General features: G+C 38.3%; 1 protein-coding gene across 12 annotated transcripts in view; it reads left to right on the top strand.

The window, feature by feature from the left end:
* Window positions 1-13,004, top strand: part of CADPS2 (calcium dependent secretion activator 2) — a 495,842-nt gene that overhangs the window by 178,029 nt on the left and 304,809 nt on the right. For all 12 annotated transcript variants that reach the window (XM_070264987.1, XM_001502202.7, XM_070264989.1 and 9 more), the window contains exon 3: window positions 2,587-2,919. In XM_070264987.1, the coding sequence (XP_070121088.1) occupies window positions 2,587-2,919 (333 nt within the window). The remainder of the gene's footprint in view (window positions 1-2,586; window positions 2,920-13,004) is intronic.

The following is a 13,004-nucleotide window of genomic DNA, read 5'->3' as shown; positions in this document are numbered from 1 at the left end:
TTAGACACAATTACCAAATTTTTAAAAGTTATTTCAACTTCAAATATTTTCCCATAGCAGTAATGTTACATGCAGCATTTCAGTATTTCTGTATCAGGGTGCAATCTGGAGACAGAAACCACACAATAATTGAACAGGGAAAATTTGATATAAACAAAAACAAAATTGGATATATCAGGTAAGGAAAATTAAAGAATATAGGAATAGCAGATATAGGAAGCACAGCACCCAATGAAAGGGCAAATCTGGAAGAGGGTCCCACTCCCACATCCTAAAGGCTGGGATGCATTCCTCATTTGGAGAAGTGGCATATCCTACTGGGTGGCAGAGAAGTTCATTGAAGTGCCACACTAGTGGGACTCATGAGGAATCTGCCTTCTGAGGTGCTGGAGGGAGGTTGTCCCTAGGGAGGGGCTGATGCAGAGCTCTGGGACTCTGCCTGTGGGGGTGGTGCACTGGGAGGTCGCCCTCAGGGGTCTGGAGAGAAGCTGCCCATGGGTTGGTGCCATGTGCCTCCAGGTGTAAGAAGAGAACTAGGAAGAAGAGCCCTTCTTCCTCCAATGTCCCTCTAACATCCTCTAAAATTGTGCTAGCTGCCGTAGGCAGGGCAATGGGAAGGTAGTGCTGAAAAGCAATAGATTGACGAGTGGTGCCATGAACCCTCTTTGACTACAGAGCTTCTGTATGTTCCCATTTAACAAGATTCAGCTATCACAGAAATTAGGAAAATATATATATATGTATATATATAGCTTAGCTTGATTCTAGTGCCCGATGAGAGTAGTGCAGTTGGATGAGGATGAGAAAGGAGATGAAGACAACTCTGTGTGTTCTGAAGTAGTTAATGGCATTCTTAAATAAAATATATTGTTAAATATCTTAATTTCATATTCCTTGATCTAGATCAATTAAAGACACTATTCTTATACCTGTCACTTAAGAATTAATTAGTTTTAGCTTGGAAACAGAAAGTAAGACAGTCTTTCCTATAGTAAGTAATGGAGCCACAGCTGGTAGAGAGAGGAAGTATTGTGTGCATGTATTATCAATGTTTGTTGGATATAGAATTTAGATACCTAGTTCAGTACATTAGTCAATCAGAATATTTGAGAGTCAGCAATCCTCTGGCCATTGAGCAAAGATGGGAAACATGAATATTTAGTGTGAATGACCCTAAAAGGGGAGAGAGAGAGTGGTAGGGGAAAGGTTTGGGTCAGGTGCCAGTCGGTAGGACAAGTAAGGTCCCTTTATATGGAATACACATGCTGCTTGCCCATACAGAGACAGACATGGTAGCATGATCCAAGTAGTGGGGTCATAACTTGGGAGTACCTCAATATTATGAGTCAGTTCTTAGGGTAAAAGTTGACCTGAGTTTTTGTTCCATAAGCTTAATAACACAGATAACTTATGGGGGCTGCATTAAATAGTCCTACAGACTCTTCTGGAATAATTTTTTGTCATTATAGGAAGAAAACAGAAATAAATATAACCTATAGAGGACTCTTAGGAATATTGATGGTGGAATAGTTGATTAATGGATCGTGGCTGATATTTGTTGATAATTTGGATCTGTAACTTAGAAGAAAGGAGAGATTTAAGGACAAGTCTGATGTCTCTTGCACAATATGACCTTATTACTAATTATTCCCCATCTCTTCCTACTCTCTGGTTGTCATTGTTTGTATTTTATTTCTTACTTGGTATTCATGGGCAGCTAGAAGTTTCTAGAGGTTTTGTTTTTCTTTTCTCTTTCTTTTTTTTTTTTGTGAGGAAGATTAGCCCTGAGCTAACTGCTGCCAGTCCTCCTCTTTTTGCTGAGGAAGACTGGCCCTGAGCTAACATCCATGCCCATCTTCCTCTACTTTATATGTGGGATGCCTACCACAGCATGGCTTGCCAAGTGGTGCCATATGTCTGCACCCGGGATCCAAACCAGCAAACCCCGGGCCGCGAGAAGCAGAACGTGCGCACTTAACATCTGCGCCACCGAGCCGGCCCCGAGGTTTTGCTTTTCTATCATCCATTCTTCCAAACTGTGAAAAGTATGTGAGAAGTTGATGAAATCAGGGATTGGGGACAGTTGTACCCAACTTCCTAGCTGTGGAGCAGTTTTGATTGACAGTTATACATGATGGTTATTGACTCGGATACTAGACTTATGACACTTTTGGCCTTCAGATCCTCACTAAAAAAATTGGGGACCCTCTCTCTGCTGAAAAACGAGCCAGAACTCTCAAGTACAGGTGAGGAAGTTGGGTTCATATCTCCAATTACCTTCTTAACCAACTCCTAAAACGTTCAGTTGCAGAGTTGCCCGTGACCTTCAGGTGGGGAGCATGTTGGTCTAAGTTGGATCATACAGGTTCCTTTGCACTCATTACTGTCTCTCCCAAACGTTTCAACATTTTAGAAGGTATGAGGGTCTCCATTGTGTCATTAGTTACCACGTATTATAAAACATTTTGAATCATTGTAGAATATTAGGTGTCATAATTCTGGCTGGATTGCTAAAAGCAAGTGTTGTTGGTGTCTCTGCCTAATTGTAAATTAGTATTTTGGGTTTTTTTTGCATCTGTCTTTCAGGTGTTTCTGAAGAGTGATCGAGTGGCCAGGATGGTTCAGAGTGGAGGATGTTCTGCTAATGACTTCAGAGAGGTATTCAAGAAAAACATAGAAAAACGTGTGCGGAGTTTGCCAGAAATTGATGGCTTGAGCAAAGAGACAGTGCTGAGTTCGTGGATAGCCAAATACGACGCCATTTACAGGGGTGAAGAGGACTTGTGCAAACAGCCAAATAGAATGACTCTAAGTGCTGTTTCTGAACTTATTCTGAGCAAGGAACAACTCTATGAAATGTTTCAGCAGATTCTGGGTATTAAAAAACTGGAACACCAACTCCTTTATAATGCATGTCAGGTAAGTGGTCCGTGATATTTCCCATTCCCCTACCTGACTCAGAATGAACATCAAGTGTTAACAGGCCTATGAAGATGTACTTTACTTTCTGTAATACTTTGGTTGAAAAGTTGAGTGACATTGAATTTTAATAAATAGTGATATTTGAAAGAAGCTTTGAAAGAATTATTTGATAAAGGGAGAAGAATATCGGTACATTTTATGCAGTAAATAAATGTTCTCATGTGCCCTATTTTAGGACATCAGATTTGTGCCTATTTGGTATATATAGGGCATGCCCCGGATAGTAAAATGGAAATCATCTGTTATCTGCAGAAGCTGGGCAATTTATAAGAAACAGGTATTCCTCAGTGCTAAATAATTTTTCATAATGATATGCTGGTCTTCTAAGTTTTATGGAAGTAACTGAAATTTCAATTTTTTTTCTTTAACCCAGCCTGATAGAAATGAATTGAAGATGATTGCTAAACTATGTAATTTAAAGAGATGACAGAGTACATAATATTTTTTTCTCTTCAGTTACTGTTCTAAACATACATTTGAAATTGAATAAAATGTTTCTTTCATGTCTTTCATCTTTAGACCCTATGATTTGTCTAATAATGTATTCCTTCCATATTTGCATTTTGTTTGCTTATTTTAGAGGTATAAATTATTTAACTATGCCCTGACATATAATTTAAATTGACAAAGTCTGGCATTTTAAAATTCATGCACTCATTCAGTTACATTTCTGTAATGTACATAAGTTTACATATATTTTTAATCTTTTTGCTTAATTTCTGTATTCTGTCTGTATCAATTACTTGGCATTACTAATTTGTGGATCATTTTAAATGAGTAAATTAATAATCGATAGTAAAGCAGGGTGGCACCTTAACCCTGCAAACAGTTCATGCGTTCATCATAGTTGTTTTTGCTGTGTTATTAAATCAGGTGGTGGTTTGATAATAGTGGCGGATGAGTGCAAAACCAAAATCTTCTATTTGAAAAGATTAATGCAACTGGGACTTTGTACTTTTAATGAAATAATAGTTCGCTTATGCAGGTAAATGTTGATGAACATAATTTAGTAGTAAAATTCAGATGTTCAGTAGGTATTTATTGAACATTCAGTCAAAAACCTTGCTAGGTGTTGGGGAAACCAAGCTGAGCAAAATAAAAGATTTGTTCTCTCTCCATAGGCCAGAGTCTAATAGAGCCAAATAGACCTCTAAAATGAGTTATTACAAATGCATTAGAATTTATGCTGGATGTTACAGGGTCATAAAAGAAATGCCTGTGAACCTATCAGTTTATGGTTTGGCTTTTTTTGGGGTCACAATAATAATAGCAATAATTACTATTGTTACCATTTTCTTATTTAAAAAATCTTTTTTTCTTTTTACCTTTTGACTTCTTTCACCCATTTCTCCCACAGTTTATGTTTATCATCTCAAAATGTATTTAAATTAGTTCTTTGCTTACTTTTTAAAAATCACTTCTACAGCAAGAGTGTGGCCCCCCTGATTTCTGTCCTCTAGGACTTGGAACATACTTCTAATGAAACTCTCCTGCTACAATGGCTTACTTTTCCTTTAGTTCTGTTAGTACTTGCCTCTTGTATTTTGATGCTCTGTTAGGTTCATACACATTTAGGATTGTTATGTCTTTTTGTGGAATCAACTCCTTTATTGTTATGTAAAATCCCTCTTTATCCCTGATAATCTTTTTTTCTGAAGTCTACTTTAGTGGTTAAAATTCGGAGCTCTCACTGCCATAGCCCGGGTTCGTTTCCTGATCCGGGAACTGCACCACTGTCTGTCAGCTGTCATACCTTGGCAGCTGTGTGTTGCTCTGATGCTGAAAACTATGCCACTGGTATTTCAAATACCAGCAGAGTCCCCCATGGTGGACAGGTTTCAGCAGAGCTTCCACACTAAGACTGGGAAGAAGGACCAGGCCACCCACTTCCAAAAACATTGGCCATGAAAACCCTGTAAATAGCAGCAGAGCATTGTCTGATATAGTGCTGGAAGGAGAGAGGATCGCGCAAAACTACCGGGCACGGTTCCGCTCTGCTGCACACAGGGTCACTGGGAGTTGGAATCGACTCCATGGCACTAACAGCAAATCTTGTCTTAAGCTAATATAGCTATGCTAGTGTTGTTTTGATTAGGGTTAGCATGGTGTCTTTCTCCATGTGTTTACTTTTAACCCCTCTGATTATTTAGTTAAAGTGGATTTCTTATAGACAGCATAAAATTGCCTCTTGGTTTTTTTTTTATCCAAACTGACAATCTGTCTTTTAATGGGTGTATAGACTGTTCATATTTAAGGTGATATAGTTGGATGAAATTCTACAATCTTTGCGTTATCACTGCCTTGAATTTGTTCTTTGTCCTCCCCCCTTTTTCTGCCACCTTTAATTGAACATTCTATGTGATTCCATTTTATAGCCTCTTTTGAAATACTCCTAGTTTTCTTTTCAGTTGTTTAGTGATTGCCCTAGGGTTTACAGTATGCATTGTTAAAGAATCTAAGTATACCTTCAGATAACACCGTAAGGCTTTAAATGTAGTGTAGCTATCTCATAATAGAGAATTCCCGATCCCTCACTCTCATCCCTTCTGACATTCCTGTCATTCATTTCACTGATTATGTGCTATAATCACCCAATGCATTGTTACTATTATTGCTCTAAACAGTTAACTTTTAAATCAATTAAGAATAAGAAAAATATCATATTTTACCTTCATTTATTCCTTCTGACACTTTCCGTTCTTTATATATAGCCAAATTTCTGACCCATATCATTTTCCTTATCTCTAAAAAGCTTTTCAGAATTTCTTGCAAGGCAGGACTACTGGAAATGAGTTCTCTCAGTTTTTGTTTGTCACAGTCTTTGTTTCTCCTTCATGTTTATATGGAATTATCAGTTAGCCTTTTTTCTCTTTCAATACTCAAGGTTTACTCCACTCTCTTCTGGCTTACATGACTTCTGACAAGAAACCTGATAAAGTTCTTATCCTTGACTCTCTTTAGTTGAGGTGTTTTTGCCCTCTGGCTTCCTTCAGTATTTTCTTCTTGTCTTAGTTTTCTACAGTTTAAATAATGTATGCCTAGGTCTCAGTTATTTGATATTTCTGAGCTTCCTGGATCTGTAGATGGGTGTCTGTCATGAAGTTTGGAAAATTCTCAGCCATTATTACTTCAAATATTCCTTCTGTCCCATTCTCACCTTCTCCTTCTGGTGTTACAGTTATGTGGTTACTCCTTTTTGCTATTGTCCCACAGTTCTGGGATAGTTTGGTGTTTCATTTTTTTTAGTTCTTTTTCTATTTGCATGTCCACTTGGGAAGTTTCTGTTGACCTTTCTTTAAGTTCACTAATTCTTTCCTGAGAATCGTCAAGTCTACTGATGAGCCCATCAAAGGCATTGTTCATTTCTGTTAGTGTTTTTGATTTCTAACATTTCCTTTTGACTCTTTCTTAGAGTTTCCATCTCTCTGCTTATGTTACCCATCTGTTCTTGCATATTTTCAACTTTTTCTTTTAAAACCATTTACATATTAATAATCTTTATTTAAATTCTGTGTTTGATAATTACAACATCTGTGTCACATCTAAATCTGGTTGGGATGCTTGCTTTGTTTCTCTAGACTGTTTCTTTTTCTTTTTTGCGTTTTGGCATGCTTTGTAATTTTTTGTTGAAAGTCAGACATGCATCAAGTAATAGGAACTGAGGTATATTTGTCTTTAGTGTGAGGATTTATGTTAATATGACTGGGGGTTGGGCTGTGTTTAATGTTTGTTGTAGCTGCAGCTACAAGAAGCTTCAAATTCTTCTCGTATCCTTATCTTTGTCTCCTGTGTTGACTTTGGGCTTCCCTGAGTATTCCTCCTCAGAGAGGATCTGTGTCTTACAGCTCTTTTAGCTGGGACCTTGTTGTTATGCTGGAGCCATACTGATGTTGTGATAAGGTATTGAGGAGAAGGGAGTGTCTTATAATCTGATAAATTCTCAGTCTGTTAGTGGACGTATGTCTTCGGGCTGTAACCTTCACAAGTGTTTCTATCCTTTGTCCAAGACTATCGCTTCCCTCCCGGCCCATGTTCCTTGCTCTGTTCCCTGGGTGAAATATTCCCCAACCTGTTCCCTTGAAGTGTTGTCCCTTATTCACTCTGGGTTTCTTGTTAGTTTTTTCAAATAGACAAGACAGCAAGGCTGCAGAGGACTGCAGCGGGCAGCCTTCTCTTCCCCCAGCTGGGGTAAGTTTTGAGTGTTTCCTTCTGGCAAAGTCTTTCTTTGTTAGGGAGAAGAATCTGGGAGGTGTGACAATGGCTTTTCTTCCCCTGTTTCTGCCAGCTCCACATGGGGATCGTGTTTGGATCCTTACCATGAGAAATTGGTGGGGTTACTAGAAGGAAAGCCCAGTAAAATGTGGGAGCCCCCTTATGATTGCAGCCTCAGGAGTTTCTCTCTGCACTCAGCTTCTAGTAATTTGTCCAAATTACTAGTCAAGTAAGTTGTCCTACTGTTTATGACCCCCAATGACGTCTGCTCCAAATGCCATATCTCTCTGTTTTGCCTGTCTCTATATTTTAAGTTAGTGATTTGCCTTGCAACCTCAGTTCTCTGATAAGTGTAAGAAAATTCATTGATTTTCAGTTTGTCCAGCTCTTTATTGTAAGGATGGGAGTGAGGACTTGAAACTGTGTGTGTATCTGAGTTGAAACTGGAATTCTCGGCATTTCTGTGGTTTGAAAGAAAAGCTTAAGGTTTATTTTTGATTTAAAAGCAAAAAAGAAATTATAAAATTGCTCTTAAAAATAAGGGACGGGGGCCGGCTCCGTGGACAAGTGGTTAAGTTCGCGCGCTCCGCTGCAGCGGCCCAGGGTTCGGACCCTGGGCGCGGACATGGCACCGCTCCTCAGTCCACGTTGAGGTGGCGTCTCACATCCCACAACTAGAAGGGCCTGCAACTAAGATATACAACTGTGTACGGTGGGGTTTGGGGAGATAAAGCAGGAAAAAAAAAAAAAAGATTGACAACAGTTGTTAGCCCAGGTGCCAATCTTTAAAAATAAATAAAAAAAAATAAGGGAAGAGCTTTCCTTTCTAATAATAATTATTTTACATAAATTATGAGAATGGATCATTAAGGATAACAGCTGAGATTCTTTTTTTTTTCCCCTCAAAGTCATATGTATCCTATTTGTTCTTTTGCTGCCTTTCAACAGAAGTTAAAAAACAAAAAGTGATAGAAATCACAGAAAATAGCCTGTCCCTTACAGAAAAGGATTAGTTTGAGAAGAGGACCAGTGGAGCAGGGCTCGGGGGAGCAGAGAGAGGATCTCAAACTAGCTGAGCTGCTGGCGCCTGGCTCTAAGTTTGTGTCGGTGAAATTTACTCCGTTTTCCCTATGTCTCAGGAAAGGCCTGGAGACACTTACTGACTGTGACATTCTCGCTTTTGTATTTGTTTATCCTTGTCTGGTCTCTTGTTGCAGCCAACAGTTATCCCCTAGGAAATCTCAAAGATGTGTTTTTGCTTCAGGGTCAGAAGCTCAAGATAGAGAGCTGTTCTGCTAAGATGTGCAGGATGGCAACAGCCAGACAACCCCTGGAGACTCGAAGGAAAGCATATGAGTGAGAAGGGAGCAGTGCCAGGGCTGCCACATGGTGCTGACAGGAGCCTCACGTGGTCGTACCCCTTGTCCCAGAGCTGTAGGATTAGCAGCTGGAATGGAAAAACAGGAAGCTGTCTTCTGAAGAACCGTAGGTGTTTACATTACTTCAAATCAGAGCCAGGACCTTATTAATTTAAAAATCAAGGCATAAAGGAAACTTCTAAAGCACTAATTTAGAAGATAGCACATATCACAATTAAGTTATGAAAACAGGGATAATTGAAAGAAAAATTATTTACATGTTATCAGAAAAACAGAAAAAATCAGAACAACTTGAATATGTCATAGATTAGTTATTGCGCTATTAAAACTTCCTGTCATCCTTTGGGTTCTGGGCTTGAGAAGAAAGTGTCTGCATTGGTGCACATTCATCAAACAAAATAATAAGAAAAAAAGATGGAAAAGAGCTCAAAGTTTGTGTTCTAAAGTGAACAACGTAACAAGAATCTGAAATTGTTAGCCATCATTTTCTTGAATCAGAATATATTAGTGGTACAGTTAAAGTAACAGGAGTGAAAGACAAACAGCCTCTCAGTGGAAAGTTTAATTTCAGAATAACTTTAAGGAAATGCAGTGAATTTCAAGTAAATACTGTTATACTTTTAGGGAAACAAAGTTGATTTTAAAGCTATGTATTTTATAGTCTTGTTAATAAATAAGAATAATTTTTATTTCATATTTTTGAATGAAAATGCTATTACTTAAGTGGTACCAGTAATCAGCTGCCTTTCCTTGAGCAGTAATTAAATGTGTTTATTAAAGATTATTTTAAAATATGACAAGGGGTAATATAGTATGTTTAAATCAATTAGTTAACCCATTCTCCATAATTACGTGGGGAAGTAGATGTTTAGAAAGTATGTGCCAAGTACTGTGTTGTATGATAGGTACACAGAGATGAGACGTAGTTAGTGGCCAGACTTATTACAAAAACGAAAAAGTCCTGTTGTTAATGCCACAGTGCTAAGTCGCCGGCTCTACCTTTTTGAGGTTGAGGAGAAGGCAGTATTGGGAAAGGCTTGTATGATCTTTTGGTGCGTCATGAGGAAGTTCACCAGAATGAGAAGATGCTAAAGTGTTCTGGGCAGAGGAATGAGCACGTGCAGAGTATGGGGGTGTGAAATGGCGTTTGGGGAGCTGCAGGTCTTTGTTACTGCTAGAGTACAGGAAAGAATGGGTGCTGTGGTGTGAGATGACATTAGCAAATGTAGGGAAGGGTGCTGTAGACTGTAGCGAGACATGCAATCCTTAATGACCAGAGTCTGAGTAGTGGAATATGTTGTCCCATGTATACGCCTGTAATTCTCCCCCTTTTACTTCTATATTTGTGTTTTAAGAGTATTAAGTAACTGAATTTTACAGCTATCTAAATACTTGTCTTTTCTGCCAAAAGCAACCTTCATTAATCTTTCATAATCTCATTCTGTTAACTGAAGAAAATCTCACTTGTATTTACCGGAGTCAAAACAAAGTTAACTGAAATCTTCCTCTCTAAATATCCCCGCTCCCCCCAATTCCTTATATTCTGAAGACTGCAAGAACTGTGTTAAGTAATGGTATGCAACTGTTTGCGTATTTGTAAGGGATAAGCAGGAATATTTATGAGTGGTTAAAAAGTAGTGTTCAGGTTTATGATTCCTTTCCCTAGAAATTCTAGCTTTCAGATTAAACACTTCAGCTCTAGGAGTTTTAAAGAAATTAAGAAATAGAGGCCATTGCCGTTTCTTGCTCCTCTCCCTGGGAGAGTCTTACCCTGAAAGTGCAGGAAGCCTGAGGTCCTGTTCTAAAGCCCCCATTCAAGGTGTGTGAAAAGAAACCCAGAGGGGCAGGAAGGTGAATCCTCCGAGGAAATGGCTCCCTGCCTTTCACGCTGCTGTCTTCTCTCTCAACTAGGAGCATGTGATTGATAATACATTCTGTTAACATAATTTGTCTACTTAGGCAGAAATACAAAAGCACCTTCTACAGAGATAATTCCATTTGATAACAAAAATCACTTTCGAAATAGGAAAATAGAGCTGTAGAAATGACAATTAGCAAGGTATATTTTTTTTGTGTGTGTAATTTTAAATCTCAAAATGGTTGAGGAAGCTATTCAAGTGAATGTCATTAAATGGCAGTTGTTGTGTTTTAGGATACAGCACAGAGACGCTGAAGACCCTAAGAATGATTAGATTTTATAATACCTGATTTTTGAAATTCTGGAATTAATAATTGGAATAGCCATAATATTTATATACATGTTCACTTCTTTGTAAAATAAATGTATCATATCAATTAGATGAATCTGATTTTAGTTAAATGAATTTGAATCTCTGATTAGTAAGATTGAATCAATTTTCTCTCTAAAAATTAAATTTTTATAATTGTGAATACAACTTTAATATATTCTTAAATCAAATTATAGCTTTTATCAGTGTTGCTTCATTTGTGCATTATTTCTTTTACCTTTGGCCTACATGTAGAGGAATTACATAAGAATATTCCTAAATAAGATTTTTCCTAAAATGTTTAATTTGTTTTTGCTTTCTCCTAAATCTCACCAGATACAAATATAGGCTACCTTCAGACATTCTTTGCATTTATTTCTAGATTTTTCTTTATCCAGATCTAGACTATAGAAATTAGGATGTTATCCCAACTTCTCCACTTTTTTAAATGATATGAGAATGCAAATCTAAGGATATCAGGCATCTTTGTAGTAGTAATAGTAGGGGAAAAATATTTTTGCTCATGTAATTCATGACCTTCTCTCAACTTTTAATGTGTAAAAGATTACATGAATATGCTGTTTCAAATATAATAAGCAATTATCTTTATTTGTCGTTATTATTGATGAAAATATTTTATCGAAATTAAAATGAGATATATATGTGATTTATGTGTTTCTCTTATACATTCAAAAATGCTTATTGAATACCTTCTAAAAATGTCATTTACTGGACTAAGCAATGAAAATGCAAAAATGACAAGATTTAGTTGTTTCCCTCAAGGTGTTTGCATGTGGTCAGGAGACAGGTATATAAATAAAATGTAACAGTAGATTTAATCAGTGTGTTACTGGGGGTGTGTATACAGCACAGTGTGAGCAGTGAATGGCTGTATCTTAATTTGACTTGGATAGTTTGTATGGATTTCTTTAATGCTCCACGCTGGCAGCTCATTAGAATGACCTGAGGAGCTTTAAAAACTATTAGATGCCTGGGCCCCACCTCAGACAAAGTGAAACAGTCTGTGGAGGTGGGGCCTAGTGTCTGTTTTTATAAAGCTTTCTGCATGATGCTGAGGCTGAGGCTTGAGACCACTGGCCTGACAGTCCATCTAAGGACTTAAAGCCGTGGTCACATCTAATTGTAGAGGAGGCTGGGAGACAGTCTAGATGTGTGCCCAGGAATAAGAGGTGATTTGGCAATGTGGAAACCCAATTCTCTATTGGAGCTTTAGGGAAAGGCTGAAAGTCCTGGAGTTTAGAAGATGGATAGAAATTTAACAGACAGAAAGAAAATAACATTTACAAAGGCACAAAGAGAGTGAGATGGTTTGGAATGTGTTAGCTATGTTGTGCATAAGAGTTAGGAAAGGACTTGTATATTAAGGACCTTAGATGTTAGCTGGAAGAGCTGGGAATTTATCATGTGATGGGGAATGTTTTTGGGCTATATGCAAAGGAATGACAGGAACCAAATGGGGTTCTGGAAAGATCCTGGTGTAAAGAATGGATTGCCTGTGGCTCCATACCCTACCTTACCCCATGTGTGGGCATGGCCCAGCATTATTAAAAGAACAAAAGTAGAACAGGAGCTACGTGTTAATCCTTCAAGTAATCACCAGGCTCTGCTCCTTGCCCTCCTGTGGTCTTCTTTTCTTTCTCTGTTGCCTATGAAGTTCCTAGACTACTGGATTTCCCCTACGAGTCTGTTTTCATACCCTCTTGGATCCATGCCCTGTATTGTGCTTCAGAATTTCATTCGGCCCCCACCCTTGGGAACTTCAGGTTGAGTCAGAACACTGGACCACCTGCTTGCCTGGAAAGGGACAAGATGAAAGCCCAGGAAGTCAAGCAGAAAATGGGATCAGCTTAAGTCTGTAGCTTAAGACATATCGTTCTCTGGAACTATGAGTAACCTTCACCTATTCCTCTCTCTCACATTTTATAGAAAAGATAGTATGCTTTAATGACTCTCTTTCCATTTAAATTGTCAATGTTTGTCTGATGCAGCATTTATATTAGCCATGATCTGATCGGACATCTTTGATTAGGGTGTTCTTTCAACATAGTGCCTACTCGGGTCAGGCACTGTTCCAGGCTCTTGGGATGTGGTGGTCCCTCTTCTCATGGAGCAACATTTTGGGGCAGGAAGCTGTGTGGGGGGAGAAATCAAGAGTTCTGTTTTGTAAAAGCTAAAATTGAAA

Source organism: Equus caballus, chromosome 4, assembly GCF_041296265.1.
Source record: "Equus caballus isolate H_3958 breed thoroughbred chromosome 4, TB-T2T, whole genome shotgun sequence".
In the NCBI taxonomy this organism is placed as follows: Eukaryota; Metazoa; Chordata; class Mammalia; order Perissodactyla; family Equidae; genus Equus; species Equus caballus.
The sequence above is the reverse complement of the archived record's forward strand: the minus strand, read 5'-3'. Positions and strand labels throughout refer to the sequence as shown.